Source organism: Myotis daubentonii, chromosome 5 (assembly GCF_963259705.1).
Source record: "Myotis daubentonii chromosome 5, mMyoDau2.1, whole genome shotgun sequence".
In the NCBI taxonomy this organism is placed as follows: Eukaryota; Metazoa; Chordata; class Mammalia; order Chiroptera; family Vespertilionidae; genus Myotis; species Myotis daubentonii.
Window position 1 is genome coordinate 25,813,438 of NC_081844.1, and position 26,017 is coordinate 25,839,454.

Consider the following 26,017-nt stretch of genomic DNA (forward strand, 5'->3'; position numbering starts at 1 on the left):
CGGAAGTTCACTCAGATCTAATATCCCTTGTTCTTCCGTCATTTGTCCATCTGCGATCAGTAAGGTGGTGGGAGCTGCAGGCGGACTCGGGGGGCCCAGGAACCAGAAATGGTGAGTGTGCGGCCGGGCGCGGGGACGGGGGGAGGGGCGGGTGGAGCCGCCGTGGCGGGACCGTCTCCCCACGGTCAGGTCCGGAGCCTGCGGACCCGAGGCGCCGGGGGCTCCGCTGAAACTGCAGGCCCCTCGGGCTCGCAGGGCGGGGCCCAGCCGGGACCCGGGCGTCCAGTGTGTCCCCGCGGCAGGGCCTTGGGCTGCGGAGCGCGTCTGGGCAGCTCTGCACCCTCATCCCCGCGGCTCCGCAGTCGGTGCGGGGACCACGGGGAGGGCCATTGGGGACAATGGTGACTCGGTCCCCGCGGTTCGTGCATGGGAGGAGCTGTGGTCAGTGGGGCCCCCCGTCCCTCCTTTCTCCCCAGAAGGACCCCGTTTTTTCCTGAGTTTTGATGTTTGTGGAGCAGGCTCTCAAGTCCACCCCCTGTCCCCCAGGCCTAGCTCTGCAACAAGTGCCTGCACTTCCAGTCTCTCCCCCGAATCCTAACCGCCATCTTCCCTTCTCAGAGTAACAGCGTCTTTATCAGCTATTTGTTTTGCGGTGCTTTTCAAACTGTTACAAACTTCACCTGCGTAAGTGGAAGGTCTAATTGGCTTGATTCCCATTCCGGAATAGGGCTGCATCCCATCTAGGAAATAGAATCTCAGAGCAGCTGTTCACAATGGAAGGCGTTTACAATAGGCAGAATGGAAGTGGCTTTGAGAGGTTATTAGTGAGAGAAAAGAGGGGATTGCTTCAGGCAGGGTCACCCTTCCTTAGGGGAAGGAACAGCAGGAGTCTTTAGACAGATGAGTGTGGAACAGCAAGTTGCAGAGTGACTGGGCTAAAACTTTACTCCTGGGAGAGGTGAAACTGCAGTTACCTACAGTCCTGCACCCCTGAACCTGGGGAGGACATCCTGAGGCAGTTTTGTTGTTTTCAGTTCTCTTACAAACCTGCATGGTGTAGCCTGCTACACACCTAGGCCATATGGTGTAGCCTGTGGGTTCTAGACAACAAACCTGTACAACATGCTTCTGTACTGAATACTGTAGACAATTGTAATGCAATGGTAGGAAGCATTTATGAAAAGGTGCAGTAAAAATGTGGTGTGCAAGGTAGAAAATGGTACATCCGTGTGGGGCACTGACCCTGAATGGGCTTCAGGACTGGAGGCTGCTCTGCAGGAGTCAGTGATTGGTGAGTGAATATGAAGGTCTAGGACATTCCTGTGCAAGACTGTAGACTGTATCACACTGTACACTTAGGCCAGGAAATTTACAAAACAACAGATTCCTCAAGCCCAGGAGGCAATGATGCAATCAAAAGGCACAGTCAACACCAGACCTGTGAGGCTGCTGCCTGCATAAACAGCATACTGCTTCACAGCAAAGTTTTCTTTCATTAAGTAGTAAGCACACACAGGTAAAGAGGATAGTATAGCAAATGCATAAACCAGTTTCTCATCAAGTATTCTATGTAGTGACCGTAACTGTGTGTGCTGGACTTTCATAGGACTGGCAGCACAGGGAGCTTGTTTACACCAGCATCATTATAAACATCTGAGTAATGCATTTCCCTGTGACATCGTAATGGGTATGACATCACTAGGTGACTGCAGTTTTTCAAATCCACTGTAATTTTTTTTATAGAAGGGATTTTATTCTTCATTAAGTTACAATTGACATACAAGATTATATTAGTTTAAGGTGTACAGCATAATAACTTGATATGTGTATGTATTGTGAAATGACCATCACAATAAGTCTAGTTAGCATCTGTCATCATACATAATTACAGAATATTTTTTTCTTGAAAAGAGAACTTTTATGATTTACTCTTAGCAACTTATAACTGTAAGTTTGTACCTTTTGACAGCTTTCATCCATTTGACCCCCACCTCACCTCCGAACACCACGCCTGCAACCTCTAGCAACCATCAGTCTGTGCTCTGTATCTATGGAGTTGCTTTTTTAAAGGTTCCACAGATAAGTGCGAACACGTGGTATTTCTCTTTTTCTGACTTATTTCACAAAGCATCCTGTCCTCAAGGTCCATGAATGTGTTGTTACAAGTGGCAGAATTTCTATTTCTAATGGCTGAATAATACCGTAATAGTCCTCTGTGTGTGTGTGCGTGCGACATTTTCTTTTTTTTATATTGTTTAAATTACTACATATATCTCTTTCTTCCCTATTGACACCTCCCCCTGCTACCCCCAGGACAAGCCCCCATTGCCCCAGTGTCCATGTCCATTGGTTATGCTAATATGCATGCCTACAAGTCCTTTGGTTTCTTTCTGAGGTTGGACTGTCTGTTCAGAGTTTCTTAGTCTCTGGATCTATTTTTGTTCATCAGTTTATGTTCATTATATCCCACATATGAGTGTGATCATGTGATGTTTATCTTTCTCAGAAAGGCTTATTTCACTTAACATTATGCTCTCCAGGTCCATCCATGCTGTTGCAAATGGTAAAAGTTCCTTTTTTATAGCAGCTTTGTATTCCATTGTGTAGATGTACCACGACACAATGAATTTTTTTAAAAAATATATTTTATTGATTTTTTACAGAGAGGAAGGGAGAGAGATAGAGAGCCAGAAACATCGATGAGAGAGAAACATCGATCAGCTGCCTCCTGCACATCTCCCACTGGGGATATGCCCGCAAGCAAGGTACATGCCCCTGACCGGAATCGAACCTGGGACCCTTCGGTCCGCAGGCCGACGCTCTATCCACTGAGCCAAACCGGTTTTTGCACACAATGAGTTTTTGAATCCACTCATCTACTGATGGGCACTTAGGATGTTTCCAAATCATGCACCATTTTCTTTAAAAAATATTTTTTTAAAACTCTCACTGGAGGATATTTTTCCATTGATTTTTGGAGAGAGGGGAAGAGGAAGGGAGAGACAGAGAGAAATATTGATGTGAAAGAAATGCATCGCTAGTTGCCTCCTGCATGCACCCCAACCAGGGCCCAGGCTGGGAAGGGTGCTTGCATCCAAGGTGTGCCCTTGGCCAGAATCAAACCGGGACCCTTCAGTACACAGGCGGATGCTCTATTCACTGAGTGATATTGCCTAGGGCTTAAACTTTTTTTTCAATAAGTTGACACAATATATTAGCTTTAGGTGTCAACATAGTGATTAGACATGACATAACTTACAAAGTCTTACAGCCATCAGATACCACACATAGTTAATAGAATATTGACTATATTTCTTATGCTCTACTTTATATCCCCCTGACTATTTTGTAACTACCAATTTGTACTTCCTTTTTGTTGTTCTTGTTTTTGTTTGTTAGTCCTCACTTGAGGATATTTTTTCCATTGATTTTTTAGGGAGAATGGAAGAGAGAGGGAAAGATAGAGAAAAACATTGATGTAAGAGAGCAACACATCAATTGGTTGCCTCCTGCATGAGCTCTGAACAGAGCTGGGCCGAGGAGGAGCCTGCAATCAGGGTACATGCCCTTGACTGGAAGTGAACCTGGGACCTTTTGGTCTGCATGCTGATGCTCTGTCCACTGAGCCAAATGAGCTAGGGTGTGTTCTTCCTTTAAAAAAAAAAAAAAAGTAATTCCTAATTGTTGAAAGTATTACATACATCGCCTTTTTTCTTCAATTGGTCTCCCCCCCACCCCGCCCGTCTTGCCCCCTATCCTAGGTATTTAACACCTTTTTGTCTGTGTCCATGGGTTATGCATATATGCATGTAAGACTGTTAGTTGATTAGCTCCCACTCATCCATCCTCCCCCCACCAACCGCCTGAGATTCCACACTCTCTTCCAGGATCTCATGTCTCTGGATCCACTCTTTTTATCAGTTTACTAGAGGCCTGGTGCACGAATTCATGCACAGATGGTGTCTAGCCAGCCTGCCCCGATGGGGGTGAGGCCAGCCAGGGGGGGGGGGGGCCCTCGCCCCTGATCACGCCAGTTGGCTAGCCACAGTGCACGTCATAGCGACTGGTTCTGGTGTTCCAGTTGCTTTTTAAATATAGAGATTTTTTGTTACTTAGATTCCACATATGAGAGAGATCATGTGATACTTGTCTTTTTCTGACTGAGTTATTTCACTTAGCATGATATTGTCCAGGTTCCTTCATATTGTCTCAAATGGTAAGAGATTTTTTTTTTTTTTTACCGTTGCTTAGAATTCTGAGGTATAAATGTACCACAGCTTTTTTTATCCACTCATCTACTTATGGGCACTTGGGCTGTTTGCAGATCTTAGCTATTGTAAATTATGCTGCTGTGAACATAGGGGTACATACATTGTTTCTAATTGGTGTTTCAGGTTTTCTTATATATTCCCAGAAGTGGGATCATCAATAAAGAAATTAAAAAACAATTTTTTAAAAAGAATTCCTTCTTTTTTACCACAGTAGATTCCTTCTTTTTTATCGTTGTGTATATGTACCACAGTTTTTTAATCCATTCATCTACTGATGGGCATTTAGGCTATTTCCAAATCTTAGTTATGGTGAATTGTGTCGCTATGAACATAGGGGTGCATATATCCTTTCTGATTGGTGTTTCTAGTTTCTTGGGATATATTCCTAGAAGTGGGATCACAGGGTCAAATGGGAGTTCCATTTTTAGTTCTTTGAGGATACTCCGTACTTTTGTCCATAGTGGCTGCACCAGTCGCCATTCCCACCAGCAGTGAAGGAGGGTTTTTTTTTCTCCAAATCCTCTCCAGCACTTGTCTTTTGTTGATTTGTTGATGATAGCCATTCTGACAGGTGTGAGATGATACCTCATTGTTGTTTTGATTTGCATCTCTCAGATGATTAGTGACTTTGAACATGTTTTCACATGTCTCTTGGCTTTCGGAATGTCCTCTTTTGAAAAGAGTCTATTTAGGTCCTTTGTCCATTTTTTGATTGGATTGTTTATCTTCCTTTTGTTAAGTTGTATGAGTTCCTTGTAAATGTTTGAGATTAAACCCTTATCAGTGATAACATTGGCAAATATGTTCTCCCATGCAGTGAGCTTTGTTGTTCTTTTGTTGATGGTTTCTTTTGATGTGCAAAGGTTTTTATTTTGATTTAGTCCCATTTGTTTATTTTCTCTTTAGTTTCCATTGCCCTAAGAGTGGTATCAGTGAAGAAATTGCTTCAGCATATGTCTGAGAATTTGCTGCCTGTGAATTCCTCTAGTATTTTTATGGTTTCCCATCTTATATTTAAGTCCTTTATCCATTTTGAGTTTATTTTCATATATGATGTAAGTTGGTGGTCTAGTTTCATTTTTTTGCATGTATCTGTCCAATTTTCCCAACACCATTTATTGAAGAGGCGGTCTTAACTCCATTGTATGTTCATGCCTCCTTTGTCAAATATTAATTGAGCATAGTGGTTTGGGTCGATTTCTGGGTTTTCTATTCTATTCTATTCTATTCTATTCTATTCTATTCTATTCTATTCTATTCTATTGATCTATATGTCTGGTCTTGTGCCAGTACCAGGCTGATTTGAGAACAGTAGGTTTGTAATAACAACTTGATATCTAGTATTGAGATCCCACCTACTTTATTCTTCTTTTTCAGGATCACTGAAGCTATTCGGGGTCTTTTTTTTTTTTAAATATATTTTATTGATTTTTTTACAGAGAGGAAGGGAGAGGGATAGAGAGTTAGAAACATTGATGAGAGAGAAACATCAATCAGCTGCCTCCTGCACACCCCACTGGGGATGTGCCCGCAACCAAGGTACATGCCCTTGACCAGAATCGAACCCAAGACCCTTCAGTCCACAGGCCGACGCTCCATCCACTGAGCCAAACCAGTTAGGGCTCAGGGTCTTTTTTTATTCCAGATGAATTTTTGGAAAGTTTATTCTAGGTCTGTGAAATGTGCCGTTGGTTTTTTAATGGTGAGTGCATTGAATCTATAGATTGCTTTGGACAGTATGGACATTTTAATGATGTTGATTCTCCGAATCCATGAACATGGTATGTTCTTCCATCTGTTTATGTCTTACTCTCTCTTTTTTTCAGTGTCCTGTAGTTTTCTTCATATAGGTCTTTTACCTCCTTAGTTAAGTTTATTCCTAGGTAGCTTAATTTTTTTGGTGCGATGGTAAATGGGATTGTTTTTTTAGTCTCTCTTTCTGTAAGTTCACTATTGGTGTATAGAAATGCCATAGATTTCTTAGCATTAATTTTGTGTCCTACATTGCCAAATTCATTTATTAAGTCTAATAATTTTTTTAAAAATATATTTTATTGATTTTTTACAGAGAGGAAGGGTGAGAGATAGAGAGTTAGAAACATCAATGAGAGAGAAACATCGATCAGCTGCCTCCTGCACATCTCCCACTGGGGATGTGCCCGCAACCCAGGTACATGCCCTTGACCGGAATCGAACCTGGGACCTTTCAGTCCGCAAGCCGATGCTCTATCCACTGAGCCAAACTGGTTTTGGCAAGTCTAATAATTTTTTGATGGAGTCTTTAGGGTTTTCTATGTACAGTATCATGTTATCTGCAAATAAGGACAGTTTTGATTCTTCTTTTCCAATTTGGATGCCTTTTATTTCTTCTTGTCTAATCACAATGGCTAGTACTTCCAATACTGTGTCCAACAGGAGTGATGAGAGTGGGCATCCCTGTCTTCTTCCTATTCTTAGGGGAAATGGTTTTAGTTTTTGCCCATTGGGTATGATGTTGGCTGTGGGTTTGTCATATCTTATTATGTTGAGGTATGATCCTTCTGTTCCCGCCTTGCTGAGAGTTTTTATCAAGAAAGGGTGTTGTATTTTGTCAAATGCTTTTCCGCATCAATTGATATGACTGAGTGATTTTTATCTCTCATTTGTTTATGTGATGTATCATGTTTATTGATTTGCAGATTTGTAGCATCCTTGCATCCCCGGGATAAATCCTACTTGGTCATGGCGTATGATCTTTCTGATGTACTGCTGGACCCGATTTGCTAGAATTTTGTTGAGGATTTTGGCATCTATGTTCAGGAGGGATATTGACTTGTAATTCTCTTTCATTGTGTTGCCTTTATCTGGTTTTGGTATTAGGGTGATGCTGGCTTCATAGAATGAGCTTGGAAGTGTTCCTTCCTCTTGAATTTTTTGGAATAGTCTGAAGAGGATAGGTTTTAGTTCTTCCTTGAATGTTTGGTAGAACTCCCTTGTGAAGCTGTCTAGCTCCAGGCTTTTGATTGCTGGAAGCTTTTTGATATGACTGCTTCAATTTCTTCCATAGTTATCAGCTTATTGAGAATTTTAGATTCTTCCTGATTGAGTTTTGGAAGGTTGTATTTTTCTAAGAATATGTTCATTTGCTCCATGTTGTCTAGTTTGTTGGTTTAGAGTTGTTCTTAGTAATTTTTAACAATCCTTTGTATTTCTGTGGGCTCTATTGTTATTTCAACTCTTTCATTTCTGATTTTGTTTATTTGGGTCCTCTCTCTTTGCTTCTTGGTGAGCCTGGCTAGTGGTTCATCAATCTTGTTTATCCTTTCAAAGAACCAGCTCTTGGTTTCATTGATCTTCTGAATTGTTTTTTGGTCTCTATGTCATTTATTTCTGCTCTGATTTTTATTATCTCCTTCCTTCTGCTCGCTCTGGGCTTTCTTGTTACTCTCTTTCTAATTCTTTAAGTTGTAGAGTTAGATGATTTACAACCATTTTTTCTTTCTTTTTTTTTTTTTTTGAGGTAGGTCTGTAGAGCTATAAACTTCCCCCTCAGGACTGCTTTCATTGTGTCCCATAGATTTTGGATTGTTGTGTTTTTATTGTCATTAGTTTCCTGGATGTTTTTAATTTCTCCTTTGATCTCTTTGGTAACCCAATCATTGTTTAATAGCATGCTATTCAGCTTCCAAGTGTTTGAATTTTTTGGATTGTTTTTATTGTAGTTTATATCTAATATGCCATTGTGATCTGAGAAGATGCTTGATATGATTTCAATTTTCTTGGATTTGGAGAGACTTTGCTAATGACCCAATATGTGGTCTGTTTTTTTTTTGTTTTTTTTTAAATATATTTTATTGATTTTTTACAGAGAGGAAGGGAGAGAGATAGAGAGTTAGAAACATCGATGAGAGAGAAACATCGATCAGCTGCCTCCTGCACATCTCCTACTGGGGATGTGTCCGCAACCCAGGTACATGCCCTTGACCGGAATCGAACCTGGGACCCTTCAGTCCGCAAGCCGACGCTCTATCCACTGAGCCAAACCGGTTTCGGCTGTGGTCTGTTTTTGAAAATGTCCCATGTGCACTTGAGAAGAACGTATATTCTGTGTCTTGGGGGTGAAATGTTCTGAAGATTTCAATTAAGTTCATCTGATCTAGTGAGTCATATAGGATTGATATTTCTTTGCTGATTTTTTGTCTAGAGGATTTATCCAGGGATGTTAGTGGTGTATTAAAGTCTCCTACTATGATTGCATTGTTGTCTGTCTCTCCCTTGATATCTTCCCGGAGTTTTTTGTTGTTGTTTTTTTAATGTATTTGGGTGCTCCTGCATTGGATGCATATATGTTTATCAGGGTTATATACTCTTGTTGAATCAATCCCTTTAGTATTATGAAGTGGCCTTCCTTATCTCCTGTTATGGCCTTCACTTTGAGGTCAATTTTGTCAGATATAAGTATTGCTACCCCAGCTTTTTTTACATTTCCATTTGCCTGAAAGATATTTTTCCATCCCTTCACTTTTAGCCTGTGTGAGTCCCTTGTTCTAAGGTGGATCTCTTGTAGACAGCAAATTATGGGTCATGTTTTTTTATCCATTCAGCCACTCGATGTCTTTTGATTGGAGCATTTAGTCTATTTACATTTAAAGTAATTATTAATAGGTACTTGTTTGTAGCTATTTTTATTTTTTGTGCCTATGTTCTTTCTTACCTTTTTATTTCTTTTTTTTTTTTATACCAGTCCTTTTAGCATTTCTTGCATTGCTGGCTTGGTAGTGATAAACTCCCCTAGCCTTTTATTTTGTCTGTGAAACTCCTTATTTCCTCTTCAATTTTGAATGATAACTTTGCTGGGTAGAGTATTCTTGGATTCAGTCCCTTGCTTTACATCACTTTGTAAATTTCCTTCCATTCTTTTCTGGCCCAATGTGTTTCTATTGAGAAATCACTTGATAATTTAATGGGAAATCCCTTGTACATAACTTTCTGTCTCTCTCCTGCAGCCTTTAAAATTCTCTCTTTGTCCTAAACATTTGCCATCATAATTATGTTGTGTTTTGGTGTGGGTCTTTTTGGGTTCATCCTTTTTGGGACTCTCTGTGTTTATGTGACCTTTCTCTTCCTCATGTCAGGGAAGTTTTCTGACATTATTTCTTCAAATAGGTTTTCTAACCCTTGTTCCTATTCCTGTTGTTCTGGAACCCCTATTATTCATATGTTGCTTCGTTTCATGTTGTCCCATAGCTCCCTTAGGCTCTCCTTCTGTCTTTTAAGTTTTTTGCAGTTCATTTTGTGTGTTTTGCTTCCCTGTCTTCTAATTCACCTATTCAGTCCTCCACTTCTCCTAGTCTACTGTTGAAACTTTCCATGGTGTTTTTTATTTCAGCCATATCACTCTTCATTTATTCTTGATTCTTACATAAGTTGTTGATTTTTTTCATCCATCTGGTTTATGAATTGTATGACCCTTATTCTGAATTCTTTTTCTGACATATTGCATGCCTCTGTTTCAATTAGCTGCTTTTCTGACAAACCTTTTCTTTCCTCTGGAGTTTTTTTTTTGTCTACCCATTTTTGATCTCACCGATGGATCTAGATGTCGAGTCATTCAGAGGGTGCTCCTTGGGTGGCACTGGCTCCTCGGGCTGCGGTTGCTCCTTGGGCAGTTTCAGCAGCAGCTGCTTCTTAGTAGACAGTGGCTCCTCTGGTGGGTGCTGTTAGCAGCAGTGGTGGCTCCTCTGTCTGGTGGGGGAGGCTGCTTGCACAGCTGCTGCTCCTTGGATGGGGATGGACTGCTCACGAGGCTGCTGCTTCTTCAATGGGGGCGGGCTGCATGCAGCTGCTGCTCCTCAGAAGGGGGCAGGCTGCTCGTGTGGCTGCTGCTCCTTGGTTGGGGTTTGGCTGTACACGGCTGCTGCTTCTTGGATGGGGCAGGCTGCTCATGAGGTTGCTGCTCCTTGGGCATGGGCAGGTTGCTGGCAGGTCTGCTGCTCCTCATACCGTGGCAGGCTACTCGCGCAGCTGGTGCTCCTCGGATGGGGATAGGCTACTCATATCGCTGCTGCTCCTTGGACGGGGGACAGGCTGCTTGCGCAGCTGCTGCTCCACAGACAGAAGTGAGCTGCATGTGCAGCTGCTATTTCTTGGATGGAGGCGGGCCACTCACTTGGCTCCTGCTCATCAGAGTGGGCTGTGTGTAGCTGGTGCTCCTCGGGCTGGTGTGGGCTGCACAGAGCTGCCTCTCCTCGGACTTGGATGGTCTGCTCGTGTGGCTGCTCCTCCTAGGTCTGGGGTGGGCTGCTTGGGTGGCTGCTGCTGCTCGGACAGGGGTTGGCTGCTCCCGTGGCTGCTGCTCCTCGGACGGGGTTGGGCTGCATGCATGGCTGCTGCTCCTAGGATGGATGTCTTATTGCTCTCATAATCCAAGGCTGCTGGTCCCAAACTCTCCTGCTTACCTGTGTGATTGCCACTAACTGCTTCTGCCAGCCAGCTGAATCACCCACTAACCACTTCCCTGCCAGCCTGGTCAATGCCTAACTGCTCCCCTGCCGGCCCGATTGCCCCTAACTGTGCTCCCTTGTCAGCCTGGTCACCCCTAATTGCCCTCCCCTGCCGGCCTGGTTGCCCCCAACTGCCCTCCCCTGCAGGCCTGGTCCCTCCCAACTGCCCTACCCTGCAGACTTAGTCCCCAACTGCACTCCCCTGCAGGTCTTGTTCCTCCCAACTGCCCTCTCTTGCTGGCCTCGTTCCCCCCCAACTGCCCTCCCCTGCAGGCCTAGTTGCCCCTAACTGCCCTCCTCTGCCACCCTGGTTGCCTTTAACTGCCCTCCCCTGCCGGCCCAGTTGCCCCTAACTGCCCTCCCCTAATGGCCTGGTTGCCCGTAACTGTCCTCCCCCGCAGGCCTGGTTGCCCCAACTGCCCTCCCCTGCTGGCTTGGTCACCCCTAACTGCCCTTCCCTGCTGGCCCGATTGCCCCTAACTGCCCTCACCTGCCAGCCTGGTCACCCCTAACTGCCCTCCCCTCCTGGCCCAGTCACCCCTTAACTGCCCTCCCCTGCAGGCCTGATTGTTCCCAACTGCCTCCCTTGCCAGCCTGGTCTCCCCTAAATGTCCTCCCCTGCAGGCCTGGTCCCTCCCAACTGCCCTCCCTTGCTGGCCTGATACTTCACAACTGCCCTCCCCTACTGGCCATCTTGTAGTGGACATCTTTGACCACATGGGGAGCCATCTTGTGTGTTAGAGTGATGGTCAATTTGCATATTACCTCTTTATAGGATTGTTTGTCCTCCTTCTGTTAAGTTGTGTGGGTTCCTTATATATTTTGGATACTAACCCTTTATTAGATCTATTATTGCTAAATATGTTCTCCCATACAGTGCTCTCCCTTTTTGTTTTATTGATGGTTTCTTTTGCTGTGCAGAAGATTTATATTTTGAGGAAGTCCCATTTGTTATTTTTTTCCTTAGTTTCCTTTGTTTTAGGAGATGTGTCTATACACATACTGCTACAAGAGATGTCTCAGATTTTGCTGCCTATGGTTTCTTCTAGGATTTTTATGGTTTCACGACTTACATTGAATTTAAGTCTTTTATCCATTTTGAGTTTATTCTTGCGTATGGTGTAAGTTGGTGGTCTAGTTTCATTTCTTTTGCATGTGTCTGTCCAATCTTCCCAACAACATTTATTGAAGAGACTCCCTTGACTCCATTGTATGCTCTTGCCTCCTTTGTCAAATATTAATGGAGCATAATGGATTGGTTCAATTTCTGGATTCTCTGTTCTGTTCCATTGATCTATATGCCCGTTCTTGTGCCAGTACCAGGCTGTTTTCATTTTGGTAGCTTTGTAGTATAACTTCAAATTCCGTGTTGTGATTCCTCCGACTTTGTTTTTCTTTCTCAAAATTGCTGCAGCTATTTGGGGTCTTTTTTGATTCCATATACATTTTTGGAGTATTTGTTCTATCTCTGTGAAAGATGACATTGGTATTTTAATGGGATTTCATTGACTCTGTAGATTGCCTTGGATAGTATGGACATTTTAATGATGTTGATTTTACCAGTCCATGAACAGAGTATATTCTTCCAGTTGGTTATATTTTCTTCTACCTTTTTATTCCATGTCCTGTAGTTTTCCGAGTATAGGTCTTTTTCCTGCTTGGTTAAGTTTATTCCTAAGTATCTTAATTTGTTTTGTTCCCAACGTAAATGGGATTGTTTGTTTAGTTTCTCTTTCTGAGAATTCATTGTTGGTGTATAAACCATTGATTTGGGGGTATTAGTTTTGTATCCTGCTACATTGCTAAATTCATTGATTAAATCTAGTAGTGTTTTGGTGGAGTCTTTAGGGTTTTCTGTGTATAATATTATGTCTTCTGTGAATAATGAGAGTTTTACTTCTGTGTTTCCAATATGGATGCTTTTTATTTCTTCTTGTCTGAACACTGTGACTAGGATTTCCACTACTATCCTATTTAATAAAGAGGGAATATGCAAATTGACCATCATGCCATAACAAGATGGCTGCCCCACAGCAGAGACAGAGATTCTGTAACACAAGATGGCTATGCCCACAGCAGAGGCGGAGATCACGTAACACAAGATGGCCGCACCCATAGCGGAGGCCGAGTTCCTGTAACGAGCCTTAGCGAGCAATAAAGCAGGTACCTGAGACCGCATGGCTTTGGGCCAGGGCAGCGGACCTGAAGCTGCACCCCCCGCCTGGTGGAGCTTGACAGGGGACCTCAGGCCATGCCCCCTGCCCTGGCGCTAGGGCAGGGGATCTGAGACCATGTCCCCCACCCCGGCGCCAGGCCTGGAGACCTCAGGCTGCACCCCCCGCCTGGCATGGCTTGATGGGGGGCCTCAAGATGCACCCCCCCATCTGGCGGGGCTTGACAGGGTACCTCAGGCCGCGCCCTTCGCCCCGGGCCAGGGCACATGAGGACGTGCCCCCTGCCCATCGTCATGTGCCAGGGTTCCTGAGGCTGTACCCCCTGCCTGGCTTGTGCCGGGGGACCTGAGGTTGTACCTCCCACCTGGTGGGGCTGGACAGTGGACCTGAGGCTGTGCCCCCCCCAACCCAGTGGGGCTTGATGGGGGACCTGAGGCTGTGCCCCCTGCCTGGCACTGGGACGGGGGACCTGAGGCCTAGAAGTGCTTGACGGGGGTGGGGCCGGCCAGGTCTGGATCTTGCCCAATGGAGGTGGAGCCGGCCGGGTCTGGGTCTTATGTGATTTTGAAGTGCACACGTGTAGGTGGGGACTTGGCTCTGGGTCCTGGATGCGCCCCAGACTCTGACAGGAGGAAGATTTTCATATACATTTTACTAATTTTCTTTCATCTCTGACACTTCTATTATAGAGAAAGGGCAAATAGCAACATTAAAAGCTTTTCCTCTAATTCCCTTTTAATGTGCATGAATTTTGTGCACTGGGCCACTAATATTGAATAAGAGTAGTGGAAGCGGACATCCCTGTCTTGTTCCAGGTCAATTGGAGCCATGCTTTAATTGTAAAACAATTTATTTTTGCCCATTGAATATGATGTTGCCTGTATGTTTGTCCTATATGGCCTTTATCATATTGAGATATGCTCTCTATATTCCCACTTTGCTGAGAGTTTTTATCAAAACTGGGTGTTGGATTTTGCCAATGCTTTTTCTGCATCTATTGATATGATCATGTGAGTTTTGTTCTTCAGTTTGTTTATGTGTTGTATCACGTTTATTGATTTGCAAATATTGTACCAGTCTGGAATAAATCCCACTTGGTCATGGTTTATGATCTTTTAAAAATATTGCTGGGTGCAATTTGCTGATATTTTGTTGAGGATTTATCATATATGTTCATGAGGGATATTGGGCTGTAATTCTCTTTCTTTGTAGTGTCTTTATCTGGTTTTAGAATTAGGATAATACTGGCCTCATAAAGAGAGTTTGGAAGTGTTCCTTCCTCTTGGATTTTCTGAAATAGTTTGAAGAGTAAAGGTGTTAGTTCCTCTTTGAATAAATAAGAACTCCCCTGTGAAGCCGTCTGGACCTAGGCTTTTGTTAGCTGGGAGTTTTTAATTACTGCTTCTATTTTATCAGTTGTTATTGGCCTATTCAGGTTTTCTGATTCCTTCTGACTCAGTTTTAGGAGACTGTATTTTTTTAGGAATTTGTCCATTTCATCCACATTTTCCAGCTTGTTGGCATATAGTTGTTCATATTATTTTCTTACAATCCTTTGTATTTCTGTGGTGTAGTTGGTTACTTCTCCACTTTCGTTTCTGGTTTTAGTTATTTAGGTCCTCTCTCTTTGTTTCTTGATAAGTCTGGCTAACAGTTTATCAATTTTGTTTACCCTTTCAAAGAACAATCTCTTGGTTTTATTAGATTTTTTTTGTATTGTTTTTGTTGGTTTGTCTGTTTGATCTCTATGTAGTTTGTTTCTGCTGCAATCTTTATTATTTCCTTCCTTCTACTTACTCTGGACTTTTCTTATTTAACTCTTTCTAGTTCTATAACCAGTAGGGTTCAATAGTTTATTGTTTATTTTTCTTGTTATTTGAGGTATGCCTGTAGTTCTATCAACTTCTCTCTTAGGAATTCTTTTGCTGTGTCCCAGAGATTTGGGGTTGTTGTGTGTTCATTTTCACTTGATCTTAGCCAAAAGGCCGAGAAGCGATGTTGTGTGTTCATTTTCATTTATTTCAGGAAGTTTTTGATTTCTTTCTTGATCTTGTTGGTAACCCATTCATTGTTTAATATTATGCTCTTTAGCCTCCATGTGTTTGAATGTTTTTTGGTGTTTTTACTGTACATATAAATAATTAACATTCTGCAGATGAGCAATACATTCACATTTTAAGAGCTGCTTCAAATAAAATACAAGACTTTTCATTAACAGATTCAAATTTATCCTCTAGATTCTCCATATGAGGCAAATTGAGATTAATATTTCAGTATCCTGTTATTTCAAAATACCTAGATATTTAATAATTTTTACTATTTAATCTAGCAAACTCCGAAGTTTCAAGTTACCAAAGACTTTGGAAAACTGTTCAGGCATATATAATTACCCCTGATAAAGCTTTATCATATACCCTTCATTTTATTTATTTTGCCTTAACAATGTAGTGAGATTTTAAAGCCAATTATTATTACCCAAGGCATTTTCTTGGCAAATTTTGTAATAGGGACAACTCACTGGCCTTTAGTAGCTTTAATGTTTTGTTTTTCTTTTTACAAAAATGGGAGTGGCCCCCTACTGCTATTTCTGTACCCTGCTGAAGGCACTTGGGCAGGTCTAATCCTCCTAGGAAAAAGACTTGAGGGGTTTAAATAATTATTTCCCATATTTTTTCTTTCTGAGTAGTCTTACAACATGAAATCTTACCTATAAGAAGAGATATTGCCCTAGCCAGTTTGGCTTAGTGGATGGAGTGTCAGCCTATGGACCGAAGAGTCCCAGGTTTGATTCCGGTCAAGGGCACAGGCCTGGGTTGCGGGCTCGGTGAATGTGCAGGAGGCAGCCAATGAATGATTCCCTCTTGTCATTGATGTTTCTATCTCTCTTCCTCTCCTTTCTTCTCTGAAATAAACAAAAAGGTATTAACAACAACAAAAAAATAGAAGTGATGTTAAAAACAGAAACAGAAAAAATCCTACAGTAAATAAATGGGTACTCATAAAAGTGTGGACTGGCAGATTAGCGTTAGAATCTTATCTCACACTCAACCATCACAGCAAATGGGTTCTGAGTGGCACAAAGGCCAAACAGTAGAGACAGAGGATTCCTGGTGTTCATAAAACAGCAAAATCAAGTCCCCCAAAGATAAGAAAGCAAGCAAAGAACATCAATAACCAAGTTACATTAGAGACAGACAAGAACTTTCACTAGATAATGACATTCACTAGATAATGGCCGATGACTTGAGAAGGAGAGCAGGAAGAGTCCCCAAGGTAAGAATTCTTGGCAGCTGCTGGGAAGTTCCTGTAATCCCTGCCACATGTTCAGCCTACCACAGGTAGCTGGGGCCTCTAGCAAAGTAAAATATGCCCTATCCTTAAACAAATCAAACCAAACAACAAAGACAAAAAACAATAATCAACAGAGACACTCTATGGACAATTTTTACAGGTGCATATAACCCACAGGCAAGACTTAATGAATCAGGATCCTTTTCTGGGATCTTTCCTATGTGTTACAGTGCCCAGGGCTTGTAGCCGGAATGCAGCCCAGAGGACTCCCAGGTAGGATTGCCAGTAAACACCTACAAACAGCCTGTTGTTCACAGATCTCATCATATTCTGCTCTCAGAATTATATATTGGCTGGAGTCCAGTGTTCTTTTGCCCCAAATCTGCCGGTCCCAAGGCATCTTATGGCAATTTTCAGACAAGGCATGAAGGAGTCTTTATGTAAATGGCCCATTTACTCTCATACTTTTCCTTATTTCATTAAAGGCATTAAAGGAGAATGGTTCATGTATCCAGATACCTTGCATCTTGCATAATGGGCAAGCCAAAAGCTCTCCTGCCCTAGCCGGTTTGGCTCAGCGGATAGAGCATCGGACTGTGAACTGAAAGGTCCCAGGTTCGATTCCGGTCAAGGGCACATGCCTGGGTTGTGGACTCGGTCCAACGTACAGGAGGAAGCTGATCAATGATTCCCTCTCATCATTGATGTTTCTATCTCTCTCTTCCTCTACCTTCTTCTCTGAAATCAATAAAAATATATTTATAAAAACAAAATAAAAAAGCTCTCCTAACATAGCTTGCCGAACACATGATGCCATTACTGAGGATTTAGTTGATGAGCCTTCCCACACTGGAGGCGGAGGATCAGGGGCCTTCAGTATTTCAGGCTTTACAGGCTCTACTGCAGGAGGAGGGGATGGTGATAAAATCCTCCTGGTGTTCTGTAGGCTTTTGATCCTCAATATGAAGTGGGCACAGTGCAGCCTGAAGAAGCACCCACATAATTAAAGATGACAAATGCGCTTGTTTACCCTGGGCCCAGTTTCTCTTTAAATTTCTACCTACTTATTCCTAGAGAAAAGGTCTAATGTTCCAGCATCATGGAACCAAGGCTTATCCTAACTAATAAAGAGAGAATAAGTTAATTGACCATCACAAGATAGCAGCACCACAGCCAATAAGGATGGAATATGCTAATTGACTGTCACACCCTCAAAGATGGCAGAACCCACAGCCACAAGATGTGGCACCAAGTCCCCTCAGCTCCGCCAGAGGGGCAGTCACGCGGAATGGCCGGTCCTGCCCCCAGGCACCGTTATATATTGTTGCCATCTGTGGTACAACCAGCGGGGCCATCAGGGGTCCTGCTTCCACCTGCATTGGCCTGGCGCCATCTGGTCGCCGACACTATCCCCCATCTTTACTGCCCGTCCCCATCTATGGGGCGACCTGCAGGGTTTTCAGGACTCCCACTTGCATCCACCTTGGCCTGGTGCTGCCCGATCACCTACTGCACCATCCTGTAGCAGTCCGGCTCTCATCGGGGCCCATCGGGCCAGCATTGCCTCCACTGCCGCCTGCTGCTACTGCCACGTCGCCTACACCCGCCTTCTTTTGTGCCAACCCCTGGTGATCAGCTCAAGTCATAGCAAGCTGTGGAACTCCTGCTTGGTCAAACTCCCGGGGACAATATCCATATTAGCCTTTTATTATACAGGATACTATCTTTAGTTTAATGTGTATTCTTGCCTCCTTTGTCAAGTATTCCGTGACCGTAATGGCATGGGTTTATATCTGGGTTCTCTGTTCCATTCCACTGATTTATATCCTGTTGTAGGCCAGGACCATGCTGTTTTGAGTACTATAGCCTTGTAGTACGGTTGGATATTAGGTAGTGTGATTCATCCACATTTGTTCTTCTTTCTCAAGATTGCTGTTGCTATTATAGGTGTTTTGTGGTCTCTATAAAACTTTTGAATATTTGTTCTAGTTATGTGAGATCTATCCTGGGTATATTGATAGGAATTGCATTGAAGCGCTAGATTGCTTTGGGTAGTATGGGCATTTTAATTATATTAATTTTTCCTCTCCATAAACCCCATATATGCTTCCATTTTTATTTTACAATCCAATTTGATTTTACATTTAATTTTCTTTTGTATAAGTTTCAGGTGAAATTAATTTCAACATGAAAATATTGCAGATTTCAATTAAGGCCCTTGTAATGCCAAGTATTAAATTGTTCCTCAAGGTCTAGGCCCCAGTTAGAGTGTCACAATTCTGCCAGAAAGACTTCTCTTGAATGTGAACTTATGATTTCAATATACGTGTCTATGTGTCCTAAAAATCAGTATGAAGCAACTGTCAGGCTCATGACTAGAGGACTTTTGTGGTGGGGTAAGTTGCCCTATCTTGCTCATGCCCGAGCTCTAACTCTAACATCCTATCTCCATGAAATGAGAGAGGCAAAAGAAGGTCAAACTGAGTTACTAACAAATAATATGAAAACAAATCATCATTCATACTCCTCCACAAGAATATTTTCATTCATTCAGATGTATCTGACTACTTCTAATAATCTGGAGTACTTCCAGTCAATATGGCAAATTTTGCTCTCATTTGAATTTTCACTCACCACCTGGTCTCTCCTGTTTGGTGATGAGAATAGAAGTGCAAGCTACCAGGCCTTTATTGTATTCACAGTCACTAAAATTTTATGCAGATATGGCAGTATGTTTCATGGACAGCTGCATCAAAAGGTGGTTATAATGGAGATGAGTTTTCTCACAAGGAATCGATGGGCTTAAAATAGAAGTATTTTAATGTGTTAACATAGAAGTTGTTCAAGGTGCTCTTTACCCTGACATTTGAGAGCAATGAAGACTTGAAGCGATCACAGTAAAATCATACCAATAAGTTCCATGTGTTCTTAAGGAAGTGAGATTGGCAAATTAATAATAGTCTTACTACAATCAAGTCATATGCTAAATGTTGGGGACCATGTGTCCTATGTGAACTTCTTATGAATTATGTATAAGTTCCCAGTTCTGTCTATCTTACCCATATTCCTATATGCACATGTGGGATGTTTTAGGACTCAGTGGCCTTTGTGGATGTTAATGTGGAGTTCACCACAGAGGAGTGGGCTTTCCTGGATCCCACCCAGAAGAAACTCTTCACAGATGTGATGCTGGAAACCTTCTGGAACCTGGCATCAGTTGGTAGGTATCACAAATTTTTAAAAAATATATTTTTATTAATTTTAGGGAGGAAGGGGAGGGAGAGAATGAGAGCAAAATCAATGATGAGACAGAATCACTGATTGGGTACCACCTGCACACTTCACACTGGGGATCTAGCCGACAAATCAGTCCTATTGGAAATTCGCCTGTGACCTACCGGTTCATAGATTGATCGTCAACCACAGAGCAACTCTGGCTTGCAACAACTTGTTACTTAGGCAATTAGAAAACTAGTGTTGCTTGCTCATTAATGCCATTTCAAGAACTGAAATATGGAAAGGGAGTAGATTGGTAATTAAACCAGGAATGATCACTGCTCATTGTATACCTATAATCTAACCATTTTTAAATTCTTTAATAGTTTATAATGATTTTTCTAGCATGTATTTTAGAAGAAGAATGTGACGACCATGATAATGAAGAGCAGTATGAAAATCATGGGATGAATCTTAGGTGAGTCGCATTCCCATGACAAAGCATTAAGAGCATCTTTCTGTTTTTTAAAATAGGTTTTTATATTTCTTATTTACTTATTTATATATTTAATATTTTTTAAAATTTATTTCAAAGAGGTAGGAAGAAGGAGAAAGAAAGAAACATCAATGATGAGAGAGAATTATTGATGACAGCCGCCTTCATGCTCCACATTCGGAATCATGTCTAGAACCTGGGAATATGCCCTGACCAGAAATTGAACTATGACCACCTGGTTCAGAGGTCCGTGCTCAAGCACTGAGCCTCGCTAGTGGTACAAAAATATGTTTTTATTGATTTTAGTATGTGGAGGTGAGAGGGAGAGATAGAGAAATCAATAGACCTTTTCCTGCATGCCCTGTACTTTGATATAAGTCTGAAGTCTGGGCATGTTCCCTTTCAGACAATTGAATCAGTAAGCCCCTGGTGTCTGGGTCCATCCTGAACCACTGAGCGATATGGGCCCAGTCCACAAAAGAATCTTAAAAAGCAGATAATCCAATTGTATCAGCTCAGTTTTAAACTTATTGATTTTTAGAGTAATCTCATCAAAACGTTTTTTTTCTGAAATATGACCTAGATTTTTAGTGTTTAAAAAATAATCCCACTTGGAAACAATATACAGAAGTACCATTAATGAATATAAGTGTTTTCATAATAGCTATGATCCAGCCCAGTGGTCAGTAAACTGCGGCTCGCGAGCCACATGCGGCTCTTTGGCCCATTGAGTGTGGACACGAAGTTTCAATTGCACTGCATGTGCACGCCCACACATGGTATTTTGTGGAAGAGCCACACTCAAGGGGCCGCAGTTCTGATCCAGCCTATATCAGAAGTTATAAGATACCCACTTTAAAAAATGGAATGTTCAGAAACTCCACCCTTTCTTTGAAAATGTTAAAAATGTCATTGTCATGCTATTATAAATATTAAATGGTTAACAGAATATTAATAATATGCTTCTGATTTTTACAGCAGTCATATGGTAGAGAGACTCTGTACAAAGAAGGATGGTAGTCAATGCAGAGAAAACTTCAGCCAGATTCCAAATCATAATGAAAAGAAGGAAACTCCTACTGAAATAAAACAACCTAAATCCAGGTTGTGTAGGCAAATCTTCATGCGTTATTTATCTTTGAATAACCACCTGAGCTCTCACATTGGACCCAAACTATACCTGTGTCAGGAATATGAAGAAAATTCTTATAAATGTAAGGAACCTGAGAAAGCTTTCAAGCATCACCAACATATTCAAAGACATGAAAGCAGTCCCAGTGGGAAAGCTTTCCACTATTCAGCTTCCCTTAAAAATCATGAAAGAATGCATATCGCTGGGAAACCGTATCAGTGTAAGCAATGTGGGAAAAGTTTTAGTCGTCTCATTTTCTTTAAACTCCACAAAAATTCTCATAGTGGAGAGAAACCATATCAAAGTAAGCAATGTGGCAAAGCTTTCAATTCTCCCAAGTACTCAGGAAAAAATGAAAGAACACACACTGCAGAAAAGCCCTATCAATGTCAAAAATCTGGAAAAGCTTTCAGTTCCACTTCTCTTAGAAATCAGGAAAGAACACACACTGGTGAGAAACATTATGAATGTGGGAATGTCTTCAGTTGGCTCAGCTCTCTTGGAGAACATAAAAGAAGTCAGGCCAGAAAGCAGCCTCATGAATGTAAGGAATGTGGTAAAACTTTCCTTTATCCCTTTCTACTTAAAATTCATGAAAGGAGGCATACTGGGGAAAAACCCTATGAATGTAACCATTGTGGTAAAGCTTTCTTTCATCCAACTTCCTTCCGAAGTCATGTAAGAGCTCATAATAAGGAAAAATTCTATGAATGTAAGCAATGTGGGAAAGCCTTCAGTTCTGTTGGCGCTCTTGGAAAACATAAAAGAAATCATGATGGAAAGAAGCCTTATGAATGTAAGGAATGCGGTAAAACTTTCCTTTATCAGTATTCCCTTAGAATTCATGAAAAAACTCATACTGGAGAAAAACCCTATGAATGTAAACATTGTAATAAAGATTTCTTTCATCGAACTTCCCTCCGTCGTCATGAAAGAACTCATACTGGGGAAAAACCCTATGAATGTAAGCAGTGTGGGAAAGCTTTTTTTTATACAGGTTCCCTCCAAAGTCATGAAAGAACTCATAATAAAGAAAAACCCTATGAATGTAAGCAATGTGGCAAGACTTTTAGCTTTTCCAAATCTCTTAGCAATCATGAAAGAATGCATATTGTGGAGAAAACTTATGAGTGTAAGCAATGTGGGAAAGCTTTCAGATATTCCATATCTCTTAGGAATCATGAAAAAATTCATACTGTGGAGAAACCGTATGAATGTAAGCAGTGTGGGAAAACTTTCAGATATTCTACATATCTTAGAAATCATGAAAGAATGCATACTAGGGACAAATCCTATGAATGTAAGCAATGTGGGAAAGTTTTCAGACATTCCACTTTTCTTAGTAATCATGAAAGAATGCATACTGGGGAGAAACCCTATGAATATAAGCAATGTGAGAAAGCCTTCAGTTCTCCCAGTTCTCTGGCAGCACATAAAAGTAATCATGACAGAAAGAAGCCTCATGAATGTAAGGAATGCGGTAAAACTTTCCTTTATCCCTCTTTGCTTAGAATTCATGAAAGAATGCATACTGGGGAAAAGCCCTATGAATGTAACCATTGTGGTAAAGCTTTCTCTTATCTAACTTCCCTCCAATGTCATGAAAGAACTCATAATAAGGAAAAACCCTATGAATGTAAGGAATGTGGAAAAGCTTTCCGACATCCCATTCTTCTTAGAAATCATGAAAGGATGCATACTGGGGAGAAACCCTATGAATGTAAGCAATGTGGGAAAGCCTTCAGTTCTCCCAATTCTCTTGCAACGCATAAAAGAAATCATGACGGAAAGAAGCCTCATGAATGTAAGGATTGTGGTAAAACTTTCCTTTATCCTTCTTTGCTTAGAAGTCATGAAAGAATGCATACTGGGGAAAAACCCTATGAATGTAAGCATTGTGGTAAAGATTTCTCTCAACGCACTTACCTTCGTCGTCATGAAAGAACTCATACTGGCATAAAATGCTATGAATATAAGCATTGTGATAAAGGTTTCTATTATCTGTTCTCTCTCTAACATGAAAGAACTCATACTGGGGAAAAACCCTATGAATGTAAGAAATGTAAAGCTTTCTCTTATACACATTCCCTCTAAAGTCAAGAAAGAGTTCATAATAAGGAAAAACCCTTATAAATGTAAGCAATGTGGATAAAACCTTCAGTCTGCTCACACATCTTCAAAGACATGAAAAAACTCATGATGGGGGAAAACCTTATGAATGTAAGCAATGTGGGAAAACTTTCCGTTGAACTTCACATCTTCAAAGATATAAAAGAACTCATCATGGAAAGAAGCCTCATGAATAAGGAATGAGGTAAACCTTGTTGTTATCCCCTTTTCTCGTAGATATCATGAAATGTATACTGGGGAGAAACCCTACGAATGCAAGGAAGCCTATAGTCATCCCAGATCCTTTCAAATTCACAAAAGCTCTCATAGTGGAGAGAAACCATATCAATGCAAAGCATGTAGTAAAACCTTAAGCTTCTGAACTAGTTTTAATAGACATGTGAAAACAGATCCTATTGATAAACTGTTAATATAGAGAATAGTAAAGAGCCTTTATTTATCCTCTCAGCTGTGCCATGTATGATTATCCAGATTGGGGATGGACCCTAGAAATGTAAGAGGGTTAGAAAGCATTCATTTCTTCCAGTTTATTGTAAAGGATGAATGAACTCACTGAAGAGAAGGCTGTCATGTAAAGATTGTAGAAGAGCCTTTGGCCATCCTATTTCTTTACAAAATCATGAAGGGACTCCCACCCAAGAATAAGTATGAACGTAAGGAATGTGGGAGAGCCTTTTTTAGACATGTGAAAATGCACCTGGAGAAATAGTGTATACATATAGAGAAGGCGGGGAAGCCTTCAGCTGTCCCTCTTTCTTGGAAAGGTCATGAAATAAACTCAAAGTGAAGAATTGTCTTGAATGTAAAAATGTAGGAAAACCTTCATGTTGCCTTATATCCCTACAATACCATGTGATAATGTACACTGTATAATGTGTACAATGAAAACTTTAAAATTTTAACACATACTTCCAAACTAGTTTGAAGACTACACTGAAGAAAAATCCTATTAGTGTAAGTAATTGGTACATATAAGTTGCAAATTAAGTCATATACTTCAGGAAACTCACAGCATTAAAGTTCTATAAACTTTTGACATATTTTCTCATTATCAGTACTCATTCTTTGTTAGTTTTTTAAATTGCTTTTTTGGAATGAGGAAGAGAGAGAGAGTAGTGGAGAGAAACATCAATGTGAGCCAGAAACATAGATAGTCGTCTTCCTGTGTGCCTTTCCAGGGATCGACCCCGTTATACCCAGTAATGTGCCCTGCCAGGTATTGAATGAATAGGCCTTGCACACATATGAATTCTTTTTTACTTTTGTAACAGCACTTGAAATTCACAATTATTTTAGTTAATAAATATTTGTTATATATTTGTATTTACTGACAGTTCACTGTAGAGTCCCATGTGAATTATTTTCATATTTGGTTTTTGTGTTGCTTTTTAGCTGGGAACTGTGCTATAAAGTTTACATTAAGAAAATATTTTAGTTTATTTTTCTCAATCATGGCCTTGACAGCCAAGAAGATTGTCAAAACTGCAAGCCACTGCTTTAATTCCCTTGATGTCGGGTGGAAGCTTTACAGTTGTTCAGAATTCAACAGTAAAGATCCAGCATAGGTTGGCTTTTCCTGCAAGCCTATAGGTGTCCACCAGGTAACAAATGCAGACTGTCATGGTTGAGGCTGTTTTCTGAAAGGTACGCACTGTTCTCTAGATTGCATGTGCATGAGGTCTACTTTGACTAGAAATCATCTCGTCCTGTTGGTTCTACTACTGACTGTGATTCAGATCCCACTGTGACAGCTGCAGTGGTGCAGTGCCACGGAGCCCCGTGACAGTTTGTTCTTGTACCACCCTCTGCAGTGAGGGCTCTGAGCCAGTCCTTCCATGTGAGAATCGGCACTTTCCTCATTGCAGGCGGACTCTGGATGTGTGCTGTCACTCAGAGATGAGTGTTAGCTCAATGTTTTCATTTGTCTTTGGTTGTATTGAATAACGTTATGTGCATTTTTCTGTAATAATTGCATCTGTAATTTTTAAGGAAGTATTAACTGTTTCATAAGCATTCTTCTGTGAAGAACTATTTTGTTTTTATTTCCTGAGGTTATATTTAAGTATTCGTTGGAATTATGTAATTTCAGCTCATTTTGTAATTGTTTTCTTTTAATACATTCTGAATCAAAATGATATGTGTACAAATTCAGATGTTTTCCTCAAGTTACATTTTTAATTTCTTTATATTTATCACTTTTAGCATTAGACTTCTTTGTTATGCATAATATTAAAAATTTCAATTATGCTTTCTTTTTTTACAAAGTTCCCTTCAACCAAATCACATCTGTATTTGTAAAAGTGATGTAATAAAATGTATTCAATTAATATCAATAACTGCAAACTACCCTGGTCAATATTGTTCAGTTGAGCATCCTCCCATACACTGAAATGTCATGGTTTCCATTCGGGGTCAGGCCATATCCCCAGGTACATAATATTTCTGTATCTTTCTATACAGAAAGATAGGGCTCACGGCTGGCAAGCACAGTGGTGGTGGCAGGAGCCTCTCCTGCCTCTGTGGCAGCACTAAGGAGCAGCAAGCCAAGTGGTAAGGAGCAGCGATCAGGTGGGTGGTAAGGAGCAAGTGGTGCTGGACAATGAGATGGATTTCCAACTATTGGCTTAGGGCCGTTCCCCGTGGCCAGGCAGACATCCCCTGAGGGGTCCTGGACTGTAAGAGGGTGCAGGCTGGGCTGAGGGGCCCTCCCTGCTTCAGTGTACAAATTTTGTGCACCGGGCCTCTAGTATAATACAGTGGGGCCTTGACTTACGAGTGTCCCGACTAACGAGTTTTTCGAGATATGAGCCGTCTCTCGGACGATT

General features: G+C 41.4%; 1 protein-coding gene across 1 annotated transcript; it reads left to right on the forward strand.

Moving 5' to 3' along the window:
* Window positions 1-25,528, forward strand: LOC132234999 (zinc finger protein 709-like). The gene is given in 4 exon segments (XM_059696679.1): window positions 1-111; window positions 19,312-19,438; window positions 19,840-19,912; window positions 20,909-25,528. Coding segments are annotated over 4 exon segments (2,451 nt in total). The 5' UTR covers window positions 1-108; the 3' UTR covers window positions 23,157-25,528.
* The last annotated feature ends 489 nt before the right edge of the window (window positions 25,529-26,017 follow it).